This window comes from Echinops telfairi, unplaced genomic scaffold, assembly GCF_000313985.2.
Source record: "Echinops telfairi isolate 266 unplaced genomic scaffold, ASM31398v2 ScPeMD7_7468;HRSCAF=8506_0, whole genome shotgun sequence".
Lineage (NCBI taxonomy): Eukaryota > Metazoa > Chordata > Mammalia > Afrosoricida > Tenrecidae > Echinops > Echinops telfairi.
The window spans coordinates 32402129-32426041 of NW_022111369.1; the positions used below are offsets into that span (position 1 = coordinate 32402129).

A 23913-nucleotide genomic window follows, 5' to 3' on the forward strand; every position below is an offset into this window, starting at 1 on the left:
TATTTTGTCATATCTTGCCCTATCCGACGTCTCCCTTCACCCACTTTACGGTTGCCAGACGTTATCTTTTTAAGAAGAAGCGCTCTTTTGAAATATCCTCTGCAGCTAGGCTAACGGACTGAATGAAGAGTACCTTGATCCTACGTGAATTCACAACTTCTCCGGCTCGAAGGAGGCTTTTTGACACCCTGAATATGCATTTGTGTGGGCCATCTCCCAAATATCCTCCTTTTGGTCCTTCCTGGTTATAGTGTGGGCTAATAAAAGTATATTACTGTGCTGCTCAATACAATGAGTGCCTGTTTTCCCTTGTGAGTCCTTACAGGTGTACTTACCTTGAGAATTTATTGACAGTTCATTGAGCAAGATGGGAGGTGCACCAGTTATGGCTGCTGAAAGGGATTGGTCAGAGAGGTTGGCCTTCCAAACCAAGAGGTTTATAGAAACCAGGAAGGAGACAATGAGAGAAGTTCTAGAGTTGCATGTGCGCGCATGATGGGTAGCCATTGAAGGAAGAAAGGGGAAGGGGCAGACGCTGTGTAAATCAAAAGGGAGAAAGGCAGCCTCTAGGAACAGTTGGTTTGCAGCCCTGGTTAAAGCAGCTTGCTCTTTCATCCTCTTTTTTACTTCTCCCAACTTGAAAGTTTATAGTTCATTATTGTCGCAAATCATTGCCCTCTTCACTCCAATTCAGTTGCTAAGTGACTGGAAGAGAGAGTGACCTGTGAATTTATTCTTCTCATTATATTGTTAGATTTGCCACATCACTTAAGGGATGGAGTTGTACATGTAAGTTCAGCACCTCTCTAGGATTCAAGTTGACATTTCACTTAATTAATAGCCCCAAATGGCTGAGTTTTTCTGGGGAAGCATAATTAAAGCAATAATGCTACTTGTTCAGTGGAATTAAGATTTCATTTTGCTTTGTAAGTTAATTGCCTAAATGTAGTATTTGTTTTTCTTGCTTCAGACTCATTATTGCACTCATCAATGTTAAAATAAACATATTACTAAAAGTCTGTCCTTTGGAAAGTAAAAGAATGACTATAATAAAATAGACTCCAAATGTTTTTAGGACTTTAGGTAAAAGGATATGCTTGAATTTAATGGAGAGTCCTTAGAGACAATAATCTTGGCATTGCATCTTTTCAGCTATTGATTTTCGTATGTTCAATCACCGGCATTGTGTCTGACCTGACACCAAGTAGGCCACAATAAATATGCGTTGTATGAATATGTAATCTTCATTTATCAATATGAGAGTAATTTGAAAGAACTCATTTTTAGATGAGATTACTATTAAAATGATAATGCATATTATAAATAGAGGCAGACCCTGGGTTATGGATGAGATCCATTCCTAAGTGTGTCTTTAAGAATTTGTAGGTAAGTGCGAGCCGGTGCATGAGGAAGAGGAGGCTTTCTGCTCATGTAAAGCTTGGCAGTCTTGCAAACCCTGTACCGGGCCGCTGGGAGTCAGAACGGACCCAATGGCGGTGGCTTTGGTTCTTGGAGGCCCATATCTAAAAGGAGATTCACCTCAATTTAGTTGAATAAAGTTTGGAACAATAGTGCTATTTTCCAACCTTTCCCGCTTTGTAATCTCTTATGATCATTTGCTAGTATCATAATTTATAAGTAGCTATGTAGGTAGATTCCTAATATGCTTTTGCAATAATTAATTTATTAATCAATTTTATTGAATTTTGTTTTCTAGCTGTGTTATAACTATAGATTAGTTTTGTACAGATACTTGATTATTTCTTTATCATAAATGTTTAGGTTTATAAATGTGCCTAAGAAAATAACGTGTGTTATTGGCATAAAAATGCACTAAATCATAAATGCATTTTTAAATATTTGAATACCTATTGCCCTGCTGCCCAACATTTTGTACTAAGTTTTACTTCCAGCATCAATTAATTCATTCATCTGATGTCTAGTGTTTATTTTATGTTGGCTAGACATGCACAAAATGTGGTAGCAAGAGGAACAGATATTATGGGGAAAGGTAGCAATATGAGTTTGTTTATTTGCACTGAATACTAGCATTAAAAAAGTATCTTAACAATTTGATAAATAAGAGTATCCTATTTTTTATTTCTTTGCAAATCTTTTTGAAAACTTTGACAGCAATTTAATTTTCTATTGTATATTTTTTATTGGGTTATTCATTTTTTATTACTGATATGTCAAGTTCAAATATGCGATCAAGAGATTAGACTATACTTTTCTTTTCTTATCACTGTCTTTATCTTCAAAGTTTACCAACCTTAACAACTTAGCATCAGGTATTTCTTACTGTGTTTGTCGTTTTGTAATTGTTTGAATAAAAAAGTGGTATTAGTATACTTTTGTAAACTAACCATAAGAACCCTAGTGCTCTTGTAGGTTAGGCGTTGTACTGCTAACTGGAAGGTAAGTGGTTCAAATCCATCACCCCCTTGGTGGGAGAAAGTTGTGACACCTGGTTTCTGGAAAGATGTCTGCACTGGAAACCCAATTCAGCAGTCCTGCTGGTGGTGTAGCGGCGACGTGTTGGACTGCTAACTGCGATGTCAGCGGTTTGAAACCTTCAGCCACTCCCCAGGAGAAAGGCAGCGCTTGCTGCTCCTAGAAAGAGTTGCAATCTCAGAAACCCAGAGGGCTGCTATGAGAGTTACCACTGACTCAAGGGCAAGGAGTTTGGTTGGGTTTGGTTGTCCCATAGGGTGGCTCTGAGTTGGAATAAAGGAAAAACAATTTTCCATTGCTACTATTTAAATTCAGTGTAAGAAACCAGATGCTTTTGACTCAATTTTTTAAAAAAATTAGTTTATTTCTTGTTAACAGTTCCACCAACATATAATTCATGTATCATACATTTAAATAGCTCAATAGCATTAATAATAGATGTGACTCCAGGATATTTCTTCCTCCTTGTTAGTTCTCCTTTGCCCTGCCCACCACCCTGGTCCTGTTCCTTTAAAATGATCCATCCAGTTGTTGTCTCTTTAGGTTTACCTATCTTGGGTTTTATATACAGGAAAACAGAGAACCGTGAAACAAAACACAAATGGCCCAGCAGTGACGGAATGGAACAGGAAAATCCTCAATCGAAAACTAAGTAGAAAATATTGAAAACTGGAACAATTACGCATTAAATCAAGCAAGAGATCAAATGACAAGGTGTCACATTCTGACCTAAGGACAAGTCCAGGAATCTACCCTTCAATGTAGCTAACCGGGCTTTTCTCACCCCTGCTCCGTAGTCACGTTGGACTTAATCCACATGGGCTGCCGTGCAAATGGGTTTGGGGCTTTCCCCATCATCCATAGTCTTCTGCAAGCCAGGTGGTCAGGATTTAAACTCCAATAACACTCTCTACTCCTGATTAGGTTTTTATTCATAGTTTACAATTCTTGGGTCACTGGGGCTACTGTACTTCTTCCTTGTGGATTTAGCTTACGGCTCACTTAAGTGGCAGCTTGTTTTAAGATAAGCCTAGAAGACCCCAGACACTATTCTTTCAGACAGCTGGGCACCATCTGCTTTCTTCACTATACTTTACACTTTGCCATTGCACCCTTATCTTCAGTGATCACTTCCTATCATAAGAACGATTGTTCTTCAGTTAGGCTACTATTCAGTCCTACATCAAAATCCATGTACATATCTATGGTTTATATATGTCTCTGGTACACTTTAAAAACATAATTATTATTTTGTTAAAAGATATAAATATGGTATTGATACTACCATATTAATTTAGCCAAATGTAGAATATAAAACACTGTTGAGAAGAAGGAAGTATACATGTATAGGACTGTTTTTAGCCCAAAATATATGGATGGTTGATTTGTACAGAATAACAGTTTAGGTGACCGGACACTATGCTAACAGTGAGGGTTGGAGAGAGGGCGAAACTTTCAGTAATATTCATTCAGAACGTTAGAACTGGACTAAACATGTCATAAAAAAGGCAAAGGGAGTATGGGACTAGCACATACATGGTAGTCTTGAGCTGTCATTTATTGGGCACCCTCAAGAATTCAACAGGTGGCTTAGATTTGCCTAATATAAACCCCTAATCCTGCTCTTGTTTTCAGACTTTCCTGTTACTGTGGTTTAGTTGTGACGCCCTATAACAATTTTTTATTTTGTTTTTGTCAATTTAGTATTCACTGATGTCTTAGTTGGCTCGTGCTGGTATAAGAGAAATACCACAAGTGGGTAGCGTTATAAAACAGAAAAGTATTTTCTCAATTTAGAAGGCCTGCTCCTATGTCAATCTGCTTGTATTAGATCTTGAAGGTGATTAGACTTAGGATATAGCCAGCCTCATTAACCCAACCAAGAAACCCCTATGTCCTAATGGGATTGCATCCACATTGTATAGAGATAAGGATTACAACACATAGCAACTGATCTCTGGCCTTTATTGCTTGGCTGACTGGGTGTGTCCATCCTGCGGTACTACACCGGAGCAGTCCTTAGCTCCCAACAGATGCTTCAGCCGAGGGTGGCAGCGTCAGCGATAACATCTGAGAGGGCCACAACCTCTGTAACTTCCACAGACACAACCTGTGTCCAGCTCACACGTTAATAGCTGTATACATGTGGACTGATCAGTAGAAAGGTAAAGATGTGAAATCACCCCTCCCTTTTTGTTAACTATAGTAACCTCACAGACATGGGGAGAAGCCAAAGAACTACATGTCCACAGAGCCTTAGACATTCTCAGATAAACCCCTACCTTTCTGTGGTCTCTGGTTTGTTCCACTCCAGGTCTCTGCATAAACCCCACTTCAACTCTGGGATTGGACTCATAGTACCCTTATGTATGTCCTTGCCCATTTCTACTGAGTTATTGTAGTACAGAGAGGAGTAGTTGCTTAACTCCCTCGTTTCCTCTCTCTATCCCTTTTTGCTGACAATCCTAATACGAATTCACTTTCTTTTAATTCAAATCATTTATGTATTATATATATATTTTTTTTTTTAATAGAAACTATCCATTTTAAATCCAGGAACCTTGCTTAAGTAAGTAGTGTATGGGTTGAAATAATGTGTAGACTTCATCAAAATCTCTAGCAAGTAATTGTGTGTCAAATCATACCCCCCTTGCTATCAAACTTCTTGTCATAAGAAATCAGAGAATTTTACTGTGTGCTGAGGAGTTCATTCCGAGTCATGCTCTCCATTACATAGTTGGGTTAAACTCACCTATTTGGGCTTGTCTCTATGTCTCATGACTCTTGTCAGGTGGGTTCTATTTTTCACTTAAAATCAATTTATTTGTAAAGTAACACTTTTCCTACTTTTATATGTCATTGCATCCATTTCCTTCTGTCAAAATATCAATGTTCTGAGAAATGCTGAGCCTTAGTTGTAGGCGGTTTTCAATTTTTTCCCCACGATTTTGCATATTGTACCGTTCCCCATTATGTTTATAAAACCAAAAACCAAGCTAACTGCTACCCAGTCAGCCTGACTCTTCGCGACCCTGTAGGATGGGGAAGAACTGCTGCTGTGGGTTGGTTTCCAAGACTGTCAATGTTGACGGGAGGAGCAAGCCTCAACTTTTCTCCTGGGAATGGCTGGTGGTTTCAAACTGTTGACCCTGCGGTTAGCAGCCTGGTGCTTCACCACACCACTATGGCTCCTCTCATATTTCTTTCTTTATTTTAGAATTTTGGAGCCTGGCGATTACATTTTCAGCCAGTGAGAGAATGGAAGCGCAGCATGATGACGCACAAGGCCCCGGGCCTGTTCTGTTGGGTTTATTTGTTCCTTCTGGAATTCTCTAGATTTGCTGTGGAATTCCTTATTGTATTATCTTTATCTCACAGCCTTTCATGTTTTCCATCTCTACACTCAGTCAGCTTCTTTAGTTCAACGGTGTCTATTTAATCTAGATACATTATTAGTATATCAACAGGGAATTTGTCAAAGAAATTCAAGCTGCCTTCAGAAGAGAATGTGTCAAGAAGGATATCATTGTTGACTTCATATGGTTGAAAGCGGAGAATACCAGAAAGATGAATATTTGTCTTTTATTGCTCTTGCAAAGAAATTTGGCTGTGTGGATCACAGCACACTGTGGATAATATTACAAGGAATGGGGATTCCAGAACACTTCATTTTGCTCAGGCAGGATTTGTACATGAACCCAGAAGCAGTGGTTTGAACATGGCTTAAAATCAGGAGTTTCTGTCAGCGTTGTAACCTTTCATAACAATCAAGCAGTTTGCTGTGCAAATGATGCCCTAAGCTGAACTAGATGGAGAAGAAGGTGACACTGGGATTGGAGGAAGGCTCACTAGCAATCTCTGATGGGCAGATGGGACAGTCTTGCTTATTAAAAGCAAGGTGGTCTTAACATATTTCCTGATGGAGATCACGGACTATCTTAGGTGATAGAAGGTCGTAGACTTTAGCATTGATTAAAATAAGTGCACAGAAAGCAAAAAGCCTCACCACGATTCCAGCGGGCAACGTGACGAACGGAGCAAAGGCGGAAGCTGTCAAGGGTTTCATTTGCCTTTGCTCCACAATCATTGCTCAAGGACGCATCATCCAGAAGACAGATGTGTGGGCGCCGATCTGCCGCGTAAGAACCTGCTTGAAGTGTAAAGAACAAAGATCCCATTTTGAGGATGAGGGTGCACCAGAACCATATGCATGTGGAAGTTAGTCATTGAATAAAGAAGATCAAAGACGAATGTGTGCATTTGAATTATGGTGCTGGCAAAGGATATTGAAAGTGCCATGAACTCCCCAAAAAAGAAACAGATCTATCTTAGAAGAAGTACAGCCAGAATGCTTTTAGCAGTGAGGATGGCAAAACTTCATCTTATGCACTTTGGGGATGTTATCAGGAGAGATCAATCCCTGGAAATGACATCATGCTTGGTAAGGTAGAGAACCAAAACGACAACCACAAAAACTCACTGCTATCGCAATGATGCTGATTCAGTGACCCCATGAGAGGACAGACCTTCCCCTGGGAATAGAAGGCCCTGACTTTATGCTGAGAAGCAGTCTGGTGGATTCAAACTGCTGACCTTAGAGATCACGGCCCAACACGTAACCATTATGCCACCAGGGCTCCTGGTAAAATAGAAAGGCTGCAGAAAAGCAGAAACTCCTTAAGGAGATGGATTAACAGTGGCTGCAACAATGGGCTCACCGGTAACAATTGTGAGGGTGGAGCAGGATCGTGCAGTGTTTCCTGCTGTGGTACACAGGGTTGCTATGAGTCATAATAGAGTTGCTGGCATTTAACAACAACAACAACAACAACAACAACAACAACAACAACAATGTAGCTATGTTGCTATCGATCGATCTTTCTAGCTGTATACCTACCTAAAATTATTTATGTATTTTAACGAACTGTTTATTTGTTTGTTTTCTTGCATGTATTGCATTTCAATGACAAATCATGGGCTCCTGGAGCCTCCCAGAACAATTTGAGTCTTTTGCATGTGAGGCCTTTCAAACTTCCTGTGGTTTAGTTGGCACAGTCCACACACAAAAGAATTCAAGTAGTGATATGTGCTGTTCAAACACATAATGCTTACCTTATTTGCTACCAGCCTCTGTGCACCAGTTCAACCTCATAAATATCTATGTTTGTTCATTCATGTAACTCGGCCTCTGCTGTCTCAGAATAGTCATGAACTCTTATAGCGCACAGAAAGGAGGCTGTATGGCACAGAGCAAGAAATGCACATATGGAGCTTTTCCCAGAAGAACCTCCCATAATTGAAAGCACTAAGCTCCCCTAATTATCATCTCTTCCTCTTTCAAGCCCCTCAAGGGTCCTATATTACACCAAGATATTGTCACTAATTCTACTTTTGAATAATAATGAGATGCTGCCATGGTTATTTATGTTGCTTTTATGTAATGGTGCCAAATTCTCCCTGCCCCTGCTGTCAGGAAATGAAATTACCAGACAGGTTTTCTGTAGTTCACTGGGATTTTCATGATAATCATTCTTTCAGTATGTCTTTTGTGGAATACAATGATTCCGCAGTGCGTAGTAACTCACTCAGCCACCACATTCGGGGTCTCTCTAATGCAAACAAGAAAGGTCGGGATGCTGTCTATTCATAGGAAAAGGATGCAGCCATTAAAAATTAAAACATATTGTTCGTTTCAGGTGGTAGGTTCGATGTGATTCTTTCCCATATGCCCAGTTCAGCAGTACACAACGAAGCGTTGAGGCTGGGAAGCATTGCTGAAGTGTTCAGTAATGACCTTGTGAATGCTTCCAGGACTGCAGACACCTCCTTTGTTAGCCTCGCTGTTTCTGATAACTCACAGGGAAGAGAGAATGAAGATTCTTAGCTTTGTGCTGGAGAAGAAATGGGTTTTTTTCATTTGGTTCTGCTATCACTCCATAAACGTTTATTGAACATTAACTCTACGCCAAGACTAGTGCTCACCCAGGGGCTATGAACATGAGTAAAACATAGTTACTCTGCTGCAGAAAGCCATCTGTAGACGACTTGAACAGATGAATACGCAAACCGCTACAAGATCACATGGTGTCCATAGTAGAAGCATGAACAAAGGGCAGTGAGAAGACTGAGGGGATTTGGTAAGAGAGTTCCAGAGAAGATTTTTCTATTTAGTGACCACAGGATAACCCCAGATCAACCTATTTTAAATAATCACTGAAAAAGGAAAAGGAACATTTTTTAAAAATTTCTAAACCCAAAGGAAAGATTGTATTACGTGAACGCATTTCATGCAATACTTCTTGTTTAACAAATAGAACTGATACAGTGCAACTGTTCTTCCCCACACCCTTTTTTGAAGACGCGGTCTGGGGGTCGTACTGGCGTGGGGAGGGAACGTTTTTTTTACAGTGCCAAAATATATAAATGCTTGAGAGTAAAACCTAATGACATCTGAGTCATACATGTGGTAAATATGGGAGTACACATAAAATACTTACCTGGTCATTTAAAAATATTTAATTGAGTAAGGCAAAAAGTAGTGATATATTATGGTGTGTAGAATATATGCATAAATAAAGTGTATGGCAACAATAGCTCTAGAAATTGAGGAGGGGAATGGACGTATACTGCTACATATGTAGACTATATGTAAAGCAGATAAATCATTAGATGTTGGGTTATTACTATTATAAGTTAAAATTTCACATCAGAAATAGTAGAAAAAGCAGTCATAAAAAGTAAAAGTCCAATAAGTCAACAGAGGATAGCAAATGAAAAAAATAAGTCTTATTCAATGAGTCTTGTCCTCGGGTCCGTTCTGACTTACAGTGACCCGGCTACAACACACAGTAAGAAATGCTGCATCGCCCCGCCTGTCTCCACAATCCCTGGCCCCTTGTTGCAGCCACCACGTCAAGCCATCTCCTTGGGGCCTTCCTCTCTTCACCGACTCTCTTCTTTCGTCACCTAGGAATTGGTTCCTCCTACTAGCATGTCGACCATCCAATCTCTGGTAGCATTTCTATGACCAACGCCATATTTTCCAATTATTGATCCTTGTCCTGGCCGATCTAGATGAAGAAGAACGTGGCATCGAATCAGGCAGCAGCAGAGAGTCCAGGACAAGTGTCAACCATGGCATTCATTTCCCTCTCTGGATATGTCTTTGACTTTCAAGCCGAGAGGCAGTGCAAAGGCAGAAGGCCCCCAGTCAGATGGGGTGCCACTGCAGCTGCAGCACTGGGCTCAAGCACAGGAACAGGTGGGAGGCCAGCACGGGAGCAGGCAGTGTGGTGGTCTGTTGTGCACAGGGCTGCTATGGGTTGGAACCAACTGCACGGCACCTACCAACAGCAACAACATGTGTCCTTTTACTGTTTTCATCTTCTTAGAACTTTTCTTGCTTTATTCTTGGCAACTCAGCTATGTATATTAAAGGATATCGTGTATGTTTCAGGGATAATTGTAGGCTTCTCTGATGGTGTGTCATTATTCTTAAGTAACCCAGCATCTAAGTTGGCATCACCACCATTCCATGATATACCTACTCTGCAAAACATTTTCAATTATAAAATATTTCAAACACTTTGAAAATTATTTAATTTCCTCTGCTGTTTTTGTAGCTAGCACTTTTTCCCAGTAGTAGAATGCATGCTGAGTTATTTAATTCTTTAAAATGTTTATTAGGCAATATTGATTTTGATAAATATGATGTGAGGCACATTTGACCCACTGGACTCTCGGAGCTGGATTAGTGGGCTGAGGCATTTAGAAATATCATTTTATGGTAGGAGTTTTATTTTATTCTGTGAAACCTTTTTAAAAAAAATGATTTTATTGGGGACTTGTACAACTCTTTTCATAATCCATACATCCGTTGAATCAGGCATGTTTGATATATGTTGCCCTCATTCTCTTCTAGATGTGTACTTTCTAGTGAGCCCTCGGTACCAGCTCTTTTTTTTCTTCCTGCTCCCCTTCCCCCGCAAACCCCCGATAGATTGTACATTGTTATTACTTTCATCTGTGAAACCTTTGAAAACATGAAGTCACACATAAAGACACCTTCCATGGCTGCACGTAATGGTGTTCAAGATTCCTTCTCAGGACACCTACTCGGCCCCACCTTTGAGGTTCCTTGGCAGGTAAAGGTTTTCCAGGCTGTCGGGGTTGTAGGTCATTCAGCACCCCACTTACTGGTGGCTTGGCCAGTGGGTTCAATTCACTCTGCAGGAACAGACTGAAGCAGTCTGCTTCCATAAAGGCTAACAGCTTCAGAAACCATACCGCACAGTTCTACTGAGCCCAAAGGTTCCCTGTGAGTCAGCGTTGACTCACGGCCGTGGATGGGGTTGTCCTGTTTTCTTTTACTTCTGGATTGTTCATGTTAAGAAAGGAGGGATTTACTCTCCTTTTAATTTCTGGTTCACAGTCAGCTGCTTAATGAGAACAAACCTGAAGACACTAGTCATATCTGCCCTCACTGTTACAGTTCTGCCTTGTGAAACCATTTACAAGGCCAAGTTTAATAAGTAAATATGTCAATTTGAGTGTATCCTTCCAATTGTGTACCTCTCCTACCTCTGGTTAATGCACAGGGTGTCCCTGCTCTTGTGCAATTGATTATTGAGGATTAGCCATCCTGATCCTTTCTTTGGACACCTAGGATGTTCTTTGGCTTGTGGAACACCAATAACCTGAACTGTCACAGGATTCTTGTCACTGCCACACGCATCCTTTTGAAGGACACAGAAATTCTGCCTGCTCTAATTTACCTTTCCTCTTCATCCTGTCCAGGAGTCACTTTCTGTGAGCTCCCATGGTACCTACACCGTAGAGTCACCAGTCATTCAGGCTTGTCATCTAGTAGCAGGGGGTGAAAACTTAAGCAAGAAGCCAAAGAGAATAGATTGCATGAATGGCAGAGTTCAAGTACAACACTGTCTCAGAGGGAGAGAGATGAGTCATTGTATATGCCTTTTTTCCAGTAGAGATCTCAAACTGACTTAAAAAGTTAGTTCATGAGTCAGCCAAGCAAAAACCGTTTGCACAGGGACTTGTACTATTTCATTGAAGAACAGCCCTGGTGTGGTCCCAAGCTTTCCTAGATGGTCATGACGCTTGATGGAACAACCACTTCTTCTAGGTAGCGATGGAGAGAGAGCTCGTGAGAGCATGGGTCATTGGACACAAGTCCTGCAAGTGGCTGTAGCCAGCTCTCCTGTGTATTGCTCTGGAGTCCCACTGGCACATGGGTTACACGTTGGGCTGCAAATCAAAGAATCAGAGATTTGAGACCTCTAGCCCCTCCTCCGGAGAAAGAGCAAGTCAGCCAGGACTCGATAGCAGTGACTTTGGTTTTATTTTTAGGTTTTGATTTCTTATTTCTATCCGTTTCTGAGGTCAATGTATTGATTCTTTTTGTAACCATACGTTCTGCACCAAAGAAACACCCACGCGGGGTCATCGGACTCATAATCTTTGTGCTCCAGCAAGACATGCGCCTTTGGTACATGCACAGAGATGACTGCCTTCTTCCTTTAAAGGCGTGGGCGATTAGTGTGTGTTTAGTGAGCTGTCTAATCTCCCGCCTCCTGCCTTGTGTATCATATTGTGCACTATTGGCTTGCATAGAGATCCATTAGTCTTTTGTCATTTTCAGTAAATACTGACAAAATACAAGCTACTTCTACACCTTCATTGTTCAAGTTTCGGTAAAATTTTCCATGTTGCTGAGGCAAGGTCACTATATTTTCAAATAGGAGAAATATTCACACCATTCACCAGCCTTCTTTTGGCTTTCATCGGTTTATCATCATCATCGGGTTCAACCCTGTCTTCTGCTAAGTCGACTGCTCCATCATTGTTTGTGATCATGGCAGTATCAGTGCTGCAACCATCAAAAGGAGCGTTAGGCTCCATGAGACTGGAAGCCCTCGGAGGTCCCTTCCTCGCACTCCTCCTCAGACCCTCCCTCTGCTTGGGGACAGAAAATAAACACTCTAGATTTCTATACTCTTTCAAGTGTCCATTTCTAAAATAAGGGGCATATTTCAGAAAAATAATTTCAGGCTCTTCAGCACTAGCATAGTACCAATACCATACCTCCACACAAACATGAGAATGTACAAGGAGGACGCTGTGTGAATCAGACCTCCTGTAAAAGGCAAGCCAGCAAAAGGCGTTGGTGTTATGAGCAAATGACTGCTACAATGAATTCATTTCTAGAACAAAACAACTCCTTATGATTCATGAAATGGAAATCTTTGAGGTTTGCACTTAAAAAGTCTATCACCAAAAACACACATCCAACACACACACACACACACACACACACACACGATCTGTAACTATACTTACAAGGTTCGTCATAATGCAAAGCCAAAAGAGAAACAGTTTCATACAATCACACCACTGGGCTGCATCACTTCATGCAGTAACCACTCAATACAGTGGTCTGGCATCCCTGAACATTTATTCATTTCTGAACAGTTACATGGTTGTACCAGCACATACCATTAAGTGGGACACTGACATCCCAAGATAGCAGAGAGGAACATAATGTTCCATTTACAGGTATTCTCCACTAGTTTTCATATAATGCCCAAGTTTCTTATATGATCTTTTTGTTTAATTAAAAAAATTTTGTTTAATTAAAAAAATTACAGCAATATTGTGATCTTCATCCCCTTTGAAAATTGCTTTGTTAACTACGCAGTATCGTGTTTGAAAACTTCATGTCTGTTGATACAAAATTCCCGTTCAGCTATTTCAAGTACTTTATAGAATTCCACCATAAATAGTTTATTTCCCTAGTCCTTCTGTTCTGTCCTAAATCTTAGTGTGTATATCCTCTTGAGCATGTTTTGAGGGGATCTGTCCCCACGAGATGCCTAGAATGGAAAGTGCTGCATTATAGGCCGTGCTCATCCTTAGTTTCTTGGTTTCTTTGATCTGACTATTAGAAGTCTGATGTTGGCGATTGGAGATCAAGCTTTTGTTCCTCATTTTATTTATTTATTTGTCATAACTTGTGAAGAGTATCTGATGCCTGTCTGGATATATGTTCATTTGAATAAATGCCACAGACAATTTGTGAACAACACCTTGTGCATGATTCGGTGATATTAAATTTATACTGTAAAATAAAAAAATAATAATGAGAACATTTGGAAAACTTATGCTCCTTCTTGTGTTCCTGTAGGTATTTATGAGCCTCAATTTCTTGTACTACTGCAGTGAACCTACCTTGGATGTGAAAATTGCCTTTTGTCAGGTGTGTGTTCCATACAGGTAAAACAAGGTACAGTATATTCCCTTGTATTTCTATTTTGCCATTTCATCTTGTCTACGTTCCACACCAAAGCTAGTATCTGTAATATTAAAAGTAGCATAGGAAGTAGAAGTGGACACCCATATATATGTCCTTCTTACTCAGCTCCTTTAAGTTAGAATAGCCATGAAGAGGCTCGTGTTCACTAATTACACATGCAGGCATCCTCGGAGATGTCGCCAGTTCTGTTTCAGACCACCGCAGGGAAGCCAACGTCGTCGCAACTCAGTGAGTGATTCAGACTCTGACTCTCACTGTACATGAAAGCTATGTGTACAGTATACTGTAGTCTACTAAGTGTGCATTAGCATTATAGAGACCCTGAAAATGCTGTGAGACTGACCAAAGACCTGATGGAAAAATGACGGAGACTTGCTCCATGCGGGTTTGCCACCATCCTACCACTTGTAAAAACTGCCGTGCTTGTGAAACACAAGGAAGCCAAGTGCCATAAAGCGAGGCATCCCTGTGTGCTACTCTCTATGTAAAGCCCCGATTTACTAGATTGCATTTATAGTTAGCATATTTAGTATATATTTTCAAATTCTTAGTATGGAGCTTTCATCAAAATAGCTGAAATCCGATGTCATAATTTCTCATCATAGGGATGAGTGGAGCCCCAACTAGAGTATGTATCACTAGTACATGTGTACACCACCATAGAAGAGGCCCTCAGTTTGTTTACTGATATGCAGTTGCAAACAACCAAGTTCTGATGGTGTAGGGGTTACTCATTGGGCTGCTAACTGCAAGGTCGGCAGTTTGAAAACCAACCAGCAGCTCCTCAGGAGAAAGACAGGGCTTTTCTACTCCTTTAAAGAGTTACAGTCTTGGAAACTCCCAGGGGCAGTTCTACCCTAACCCATAGGGTCTCTATGAGTCAGTATCGACTCCATGAATGTGAGTCTAATGAGAGTTCCAAACAGTAGTTAGTCAAAAGGCTAAACAACAACAGAGAACAAAAGTATGTTTAACTTACAGCAGACAGCTAAAGGGCCTCAATAATCCTTGTAAATGCTCACAGAACGTTGTGCTCAGGCAAACACCGTACTTAAGAAAAGGGCTTCTTGGGGTCTTTACCTACACCATAGGTTTGTTTTCTGAAGTCCTTATTAAAACCTGAATTCCTTAGAAGTGCAAACAGTTAATGCTCTGGGCTGTGGAGGGGAAAGCTGGCTTTATATGTCGACCCAGAGGCACTGCAGAATGTTTATTTCGGAAACCCTAGCCATGGAAAATCCTATGGACCTCAGTCTGTTCTGGCACCGAAGAGAGAACCATAAATTGGAATCGGCTTGATAGCAACTGCTCTTCAAACTTCACCTTGTCATTATGGTGCAATAACTAGTGGCGATTTTCACTCCTAGGAACTGTTCAGATTTGGACCTCAACTGGAGAGGTCCATGCCAATTTTTCTGCAATGAATATCATTATAGCTCTTCTCTGAGCTATGCTGCCCAAAGAGAATAGGACATGTCCATCAAAACACATTACAAGAAATAGTTCTTCAACCTCTATCCATTTAGCATAATCTTTTCTGATTCCAGATGTATTATGACCTTATTTTAGAAGGAGAGAAAGCGGGGGCTTTGTACTCCTGTAGAGAGTTACCGTCTGGATGGCGGTCAGTTTGAGTTTTTATTTTAGAAAATAGGAAAAAATATGTGACGGGAAACAAAGCATCGCTGTATGTGCTTGCCGCAGGCACAGCCAGTCTTGTCTATGGGAAAGGAAGACACCTGCTGGGTGACCAGGACGGAGTGAAAGGCTTCCTCGCCGGACCTCTCCTTCTTGGGGTGCTTGAGACTGTAGGCTTTTAGACCAGTTCTCTAACAAGAATTGTGGTCCAGACATCCTTGGTTAGAAGGTCCAGCTCTACCCGTTATTAGTGACTTTGGACATGTTACTTAACCTTGGCTTCATTTTGCAATGGGGGTAGGAGGTGGGGAAGAATAGTGTCTTGCCTCCTAAGGTTGTTCCTAGAATTAAATTAGTTAATACTTACAAAGCACAAAGAACAGTGCTAGAACCTAGCAACATTATATGAACCAAAAGCAAACCCAATTTCATGGAGGCAATTCTGACTCCTGGTGATCTTATATAGTTTCTGAGATTGTGGATCTCATAGGAGCGGTCGGCCTCATCTTTCTGCTCCTGAGTGGCTAGTGCATTTGAATGGACCAGGCTGTAGCCCACTATCTAACCAACAGCATTACGATGGCTTCTTAAACACTATATAAGCGTCTGTTAAACACAATCATACTCACTTTCCTAGTGTTCCCATTGAGACCAAGTGATTGAATGATCACAAGGTTCCATCTCCAGGTCATACCTTTTCCTGAAAATGGATTCATATACCCAAATGTCTAGTCTACAGCTCCAATGGGTGTCTAATGTTGTTAGGTGTTATCTCGTCTGTTCGAATTCATCACAACCCAGTGCACCACAAATCAAAACACTGCCCGGTCCGGCACCACCCTCACCATTTTTCCAATGCCAGAGCCCATTGATGCAGCCATCATGTCAGTCCATCGCACTGAAGACCTTCCTCTTTTTCACTGCCCAGACATCTCATAGGCTGAGGCCTAGCTAGCAAAAATAGAGCAAAAATGGCAGGCTCTACAATTTTGTCCCCGTCCAAGCATTTCAGCTCCACCTTAAGTAACTAACCTCATCATGCACCTTGGGCAATAAACTCCACAATCAGAAGTCTTTGTTGGGGACGTAATGATTCATTTTCATGGGTGAGAAACCATTAAAAAATGGCCCTCAAGGGCATCCCCATCAACTTAGTCCTTCTCTGCCTTGGGGTAAAATTTCCCTCTGGTTTGGTAGAAGGTTGGATTAGAAGAAAAGAGTTCCTAATGTCTAGAAACTGTTCATGGGGGAAAAGGGGGTGTTTTTCATAGGGATGGGTCCTTGGGAGGCCTGGCCTAGACAAGGAGAGCCATGAACATCTAGGGCAGTGCAGCGTGCTGAAGTTCAGAGACCAGGCAGGAGTTGGAACTGGGTGGCAAAAGAAGGTGGATGGTAGAGGGAGGCAGTCAGTTCGAGAAGAAAGCCTGAGGTCAGGAACAGGCTCTCAAATAGGAAAGCATTAGTTTTAAATTTCCGAATGATCTCTCACAGCTGGCAATGGATACTGATCCCTAATGTAGGAAATACTCTATGACACTCCCCTTGAAAGGCCACCCAGGGCATGAATCATTCTTATCATATCTAAGGCCTCTGTTAATAAGTATATCAAACTGGATGTACTTTACATGCAACCCTGGATCTTTCTGTCTGCTCCAATTCATTAAATACTAATTCCATTTTTTAAGTTACTGAGAATAAAATTCTGTCGTCTTTTAGGCAAATGGATCTAGAATCTTCCATTTCTCACTATTCTCTTCATTATTACTCTGCTCTAAGCTACCAGTGTTTTGGGGTTTTGTTGTTTTGCCTGGATTATGCAATAATATTAATCTCTGCCCACAGCTAATTGTTCTCTTGCTGATAACATAAGTCAAATCATGCCACTTCTTGGCTAAAAGTAAACAGAAAAACCCAGCAACAACAAAGCAGAAAATTGTTTTTTGATGATTTCCTATCACCAGAATCTTTATAAAGACTTCTAAAGGGCTTTACTTAGCCTCCTAGAAACTGCTCCTTTGGAAAGTTCCTGTCACCAACCTCCCATGGAATGTTCTCCCTCTGTTATCTATTGAGTTCATTCTTTCACCATCTGTGGGGCTTTAATTAAATGTCATTTAAAAAAATGGCAACATCATTTTAAGAGTAGATTCCAGAATGCTTATTTAAAATTTCCCACCCTACTCAATACTGTCTACCCTTTCCCCTCACTTGTCCCCCCTCCATAACCCCTGTAAAATCTGACATAATGCATACTTTACTAGTATGTTGTGTCTCTCGCCAATAGAGTGCACATGGGTAGGCATATTTTTAGTAGTGTGTTAGAATAAACTCACATAGACTCACAAAAGATTGATTTTTCAAATCTCTTTCCAACACCAAGCAATGATGTCAAGGGGGTGGTATGAAAGCTTGCATGATAGGAGTTTTTACATTAGTAAAACCAACATATATTACAACTTAAGTCCTCTCCTCCCCACCTGAGCCTAGCAGTTGTTAAATATTTACCAGTCCACCTTTTTTTGTTTGTTTTTCTCGGTTAACTTCAACATTTCAAGAAGTCCTGGTGGCATAGTGCGTTGTGCTTGGGCTGCTGTCTGCCAGATCAGTGGTCCGCATCTACCAGTTGCTCCTTGGGAGAAAGAGGAGACTTTCTGTTCTAGAGATTTGTTAGCCTTCGAAACCTAATGGGGCAGTTCTACTCTGTCCTATGGGGTCCACTAAAAGTCAGAATCAATGGTGTGGGTGGTATACATACCCCAACAATAAGAATTATATGGTAGGTTTTCACCAAATAGTTGCTAAATGAATAATATGTGTTGGGTGTATATAATCAGTTGCAACCCTGATCATTCTCTGGTGGAAATTGAGCGGGCCTGCTTTTCTGGGTTGGATACCTGAGTTTTACAAATTATATGATTGAGAGTTGTTTCTTTGGTATTCATGATTCTTCCATTTACTATGGGCATTGATACTTACAAGCAAATAAAAGAAAAGCTAGCACCACACTTTAAATAGGTCAAGATTATAGCTGCACTTCAAAAATCATTAATTTAGAAAAATCACAAAATTTTAGCTTTCCTAAGGCAAAAATGGCTTTATGAAAGTTGAAGTTATTTTTAAAATCCGCACTTCACATTTCGGTACCAATGTGCACGGTCTCTTTCTAGTGGGGGCTCTTTTAAAGAAAGTGATAAAGAGAAGAAGTGAAGCATGAGCTTTCTTACCGAGTCTGAATTTTCTTGCTTACACTGAGCTTTCGGTAGCTAGAAAATATGCATGCATATTCTGTAACTTGTTTTAAAAACACAAAAAGTAAATAAATAAATACAGTAAGCATTAAAAAACATTTCAAGTTGAGACTTAGAGGTTTTAATTTACTTCCTATGTGCAATTTTATTTTAAATTAGCATTTATTTTATTTATCTTCCTTAGCACTCTGTATCTTATTTATGACTCTTGCAATTTAAGGAAATGGTGCCCTTATTTTTAGAGTCAGAATTATTTAGATGTGGACTATCAAAAAGTATATTCCTTGAAACCGTATAATTTTGGGATTATCACATGACCCTTTGGTATGCTGGAGGATTTGCTTGCTCGAAGCCTTGCCTTCCAGGCAATCCTGCAGACCTTATGTAACATGTGAACACTTAATCCAGGATCCGGTTTAACCAAAGCTAGATTCCTGGAGTCTTCGTTTCTAGCTTTCTTTCTTTATTTCATATTTCCAACTTTCTCATGGTGTCAATAAATCACATAACTTTGTTTAGATAATATGCACCAACATAAAATATTTACAGTATATACAAATGTTAACCTTCATTCTTAATTGCATTATTTGAAGAACATTGGAATCATTGAATTTTTTAAAGCTTTCAGATTGGTTTTGCTACTTTAAATAACCCAAACATAAATTTGAAAAGCAACTTTTTCAATAGCTTAGAGAAAAGAAATTTCGTATTATATACTTGGGAGAAATTCTTCTTTTTAAGAAAAACTTTACAATCAATTTGTTTTTCATTTGTAATAAAAAAACTCACAGCCATCAAGTTGATTGTGACTCACAGTGACCCGATACAGCAGGAAGGAACTTCCTCTGTGAGTTTCCCAGACTTTACCTCTTTGTGGAAATAGAAAGCCTCATGTCTTGTCCGTGGAGCAGCTGGTGGTTTTGAATTGTTGACCTCATGGTTAGCAGCCCCATGTGCAACCCACTACACTACCAGTGCTTCTCTTCTTTTTAATATCAGACAATAAAAAGAATAATCTATAGTTTGCAACTGGTATGAATCTTTTATGAAAAAATATAGGTCTCAAGGGAATTGAAGCTGCTTTTAAAAACTCTGGATGCTCCTGAGAAATAGGAACGGCTTCTTAGCCTCTTCTTTTATCAGTTAAATAAAACACAGAACTGTTAAATTTCACTCTATGAATTTTTTAAAAACCTGTGAAAAAAACTAATTTTTTCAACTCTGCTATGCTGAAGTGATGAGTCAGGATTTTAACTCAGGACTTTACACACAGAGAGATAATGTGTTGGAAACCCACTGTTGTCTAGAGCATTGATCACATCCTGATGTGAGCTCGGCCTCGTTACAGCTCTGTGTTCCCCTGCTCCATGGTGACTGCCTCTGGAGCAGGCACAGAGCATCCCTGTCCTTAAACCTCTAGCCTAGACATATATCCAATTCAACAATTTTCAAAAATTGCTTTTTCAATTAAAAAAATGGAAATGGAAGATAAGCAGAAGACACCACTTCCCGAGTGGAAATTCATTTGCTTATCTTTCTAAATCAAGTCAATTTCTCAATATTCTAACATCCTCTGAGTCTCTTAATAGATTTAATTATGATTTGGTTGTTTTTGTATTCACAAATAGGTTGTTATCTTGCATGCAGCTAACATTTATTAACTAACTGCCCTCTTTAAAAGCATACTTATGATTGAGTGAGTTATGATTAATTTTGAATTATTTTGTGAATTTGAAAACATATAACAGATGGCTCAAATTAAGTAATAAACAATTTTAAGTTTATGCAGCACTAGAACTAAAAGGGACTGGGCTGAGACTGAGCTTCCATTGATTATGGACAGAAATGCTATGTCTCCTTAGATATATCTTTTAAATTAATTAACTTTTAACAGTTTTATTAACACTTCATCCACATGTCATACAAATTAATAATTCAACCATATCAAGAAGAGTTATACAATTATTACCACACTCACCCTTATATTTATGCCAAGAAGATATATAATAACTGATTGATTATTGATTGACTTCTTCAGCATTCATTTTTTCCAACATATTTTTACAGAGTACATATATTTTATTCATTTGCAGAATTTGAAGGTATGATAAGTCCACTGTATGGTATAGCACTGATGAACCACATAACTATCTTCTAGTTCTTTAACATTTCCTCCCCTAACTGTTATGGTTTTTATTTGTTTTATCTCATTAATCATGCGAGACTTGCATATGTTCATTTGTATATTTAAGATCACTCAATACATGAAAGCCAAGAGAAATAACCCTTCAGAAAGAGTAGCAGGAGTAATGGATCCCTGAGGGTATGGGAAGAGGGGGGCTGGAAGGGAATAGGGAGCTGATAACACTGATGACTGTATAACCTCACTCAAGGGGAGCAAACAAGAGAATGGTATGTGAATGGACATATTGGATGATATGAAATATGGTAAATAATTTAATAAGGGTTCCTGGGGCTATGGAGGGTGTGAGGAAGGAATTGAAAGGAGCTGATATCAAGAAGTTCAAGAAAAAAGATAACATTTTGAAACTGATTGTGGTAGCAATTGTACAATACTGCTTGATGCAATTGAACTATGGAATGTTATGATATCTGTCAGAGCTCCTAATAAAGTGATTTTTTTTAAAAAAGGAGTTCTGTGAAGCTTTTTAAAAATGTTAAAAAGGAAAGCATCATACCAGATTTTATATTTCACAGTGGAGAGTCTGATTGCATCTGGAAGAGTGGCTAAAAGGCAGGTCAACATGCAGTCCAGGCAAGACATAGTAAGTATATGAACTCAGGAAGTAGAAAAAGAAGACTGATTTAAGAGATATTAGAAAATATGGAATCTATTGGAATTAGAGTCAGCTTGATTAGGGAGAGGCAAGAGGCTAGCGTTATTGTCAGGTTTCCAGTTTTATCACTGGCTAGATGGCAGCTCAAGACTGTATTAAGCATGCATTCATAAATTTTCTCCAGCACCACCTCTATAAAAGACAGTATCATAGGACTTATGGGCACAAAGTCACAGAGACTTTATAATCGCCTGAGCAGTAAGGATTATGGGCCTGATGTTCTGATGACAGATTGGGGCTAGGACATCTACATTTGTTGTTAGGTGCTGTCAAATCAGTGCCAACTCACAGTGACCCTGTGTACAGTCGCAGGAAATTCCTCCCGGTCCAGCTCCCTCCTCACAGTTGTTCTTAAGGTTGGAGCCCATTGTTTCAGCCACCATGTCCATGCATCCTGTCTAGTCTTTCTCTTTTTATACTGCCCCTCTAATTCAAGTCTTTCCTGATAACATGCCCAAAGTATGGAAGACAAAGTCTCACCACCCTTGCCTCAAATGAGCATTCTGGTTATATGTCTTCCAAGACAAATTGTCTTGTTCTTTTGTCAGTCCATGGTACCTTGAGTATTCTTTACCAGCATCATAACTCAAATGTGTCAATTCTTCCTAGGTCTTCCGTATTCAATGTCCAACTTTCACATGCATATGAAACAATGGAAAATACCATGGCTTGGGTCAGGCATACCTTAATCCTCAAAGAAATATTCTTGCTTTTCAACACTTGAGGTTTTGTGCAGCAGATTAACCCAAAGCATTTGATCTCTTGACTGCTGCTTCCATGAGCATTGATTGTGGATCCAAGCAAGACAAAATGATCGACAATTTCAATCTGTTCTCCATTTACCATTATAAGATATGACCTATTGTTCCAGTTGGGTTGTGGATTTTTGTTTCCTTTACATTGAGTTATGATCTACATGAAGGCTGCACTTCTTGATCTTCATCACCAGGTGATACAACTTCCCCTTCACTTGAAGCAATCAAGGTGTGCCATCTACATATTGCAGGTTGTTAATAAGTTTTCTTCTGATTTTGCATTTTCTTCATATAATCCAGATTCTCTGATTAATGTTGAAGCCCATTGAGACACATGAGACACATCAGATTTCACCAAGCCTGCTTTCCAGAGCCGGGGGAGGGATCATAGTTAGGACTGAACTACTTTGTGGAAAGAATGTCAAGATTTAACTATTGGATTTGGCAACAAAAGACTTTCAAAGATAGTTTGATTCATGACAGATAGGGAGAGAGAGAGAATCAAAGAGGAAAACCATTAAGAGTGTCAATGAGGCTAACAGTTCAATTATATAATCTCACATTAATCAAGAGGTTGATATGTGCATTCAAAATAAGCATTTTAGTTTAGGAATTAGACAGATATCTTTTCATTTTAATTTCTAAAACAGCCCCCTGACATAGGTGCTATTATTAGCTCTTCTTTATAGATGAGAAAATTGAGGCACAGAAAATCTAAATAACCTGCCTTGTCATCCAATGACAAGTAGAATCTCAGAATTTAATCATAGAATGTTGATTTTCAGTTGAGTATAGTTGTTATACAAGTAAGTCAAAACTGTAGATAAAGAAACCATTCCAAAAAGCTCACTCTGGGACTACGGGAAAAATGGTTGATTCCTGATGCTAGAATCCAATAAAAGTAAATTCTGCCTTCATGTGCTACGTGTTTCCATCTTTGCGCTATTATGAACAGTGTTGCAATGAACGTGGGAATGAACATCTCGGTTTGTGTCACAGCTCTTCTTTCTCTAGGATATAGACCTAAGAGTGCGATCATTGGATCACACGATATGTCTATTTCCTACTAAGTGCTATACCATTTCCTACTTTCATTGTACAACTTTACAGTCCCCCTAGCACTATATGATGATTCCAGTCTCTCCACACCTTGGTCAGCATTTATTATTCTTTGATTTGTTTTGTCAACTTTGCTGTTAATGCTCAATTTTTATTTTCATCTTTCCAGTGGTTAATGAGTGCAAACATTTCTTCACATATTTGATGCCCATGTGTAGTCCTCTTTGGTAAAGTGCCTATTCATGCCCTCTTCTACTTTTAAAATGAGATGCTTTGTCTTTTTACTGTTGGCATATTAAAATTTTGTATACATTTTAGAGATTATCCTCTTTTCTGGTAGGTTGTTGCCCAAAATTATTTACCCAATCTATAGGTTCCTTTTGGGAAGTCTTTATTTAAAAAAAAATTTAATTTAAGGAAAACATTTATTTTTAAAAGAGACAAAGACCTTCATCTTTGTCTCTTTAAAGGCTTGTAGGCAAACAAGCAGCCATCTAGCTCAGAAACAACAAAGTCCACAGAGAAGAAGCACATGAGCCTGTGCGAACACAACGTGCTGAAGGGAACAG

General features: G+C 39.6%; 1 protein-coding gene across 7 annotated transcripts in view; it reads left to right on the plus strand.

The window, feature by feature from the left end:
- MAPK10 (mitogen-activated protein kinase 10) overlaps positions 1 to 23913 on the plus strand; it is a 379669-nt gene that overhangs the window by 171540 nt on the left and 184216 nt on the right. For 5 of the 7 annotated variants that reach the window (XM_045284091.1, XM_004703248.2, XM_004703251.2 and 2 more), the window contains one exon: positions 13658 to 13729. The exons of 1 other annotated variant lie outside the window; for it this stretch is intronic. In XM_045284091.1, coding sequence (XP_045140026.1) covers positions 13664 to 13729 — 66 coding nt within the window. In that variant the 5' untranslated portion in view covers positions 13658 to 13663. Of the gene's footprint in view, positions 1 to 13657; positions 13757 to 23913 lie in introns of those variants that run through there. One more of the 7 variants, XM_045284094.1, reaches the window with a different exon arrangement.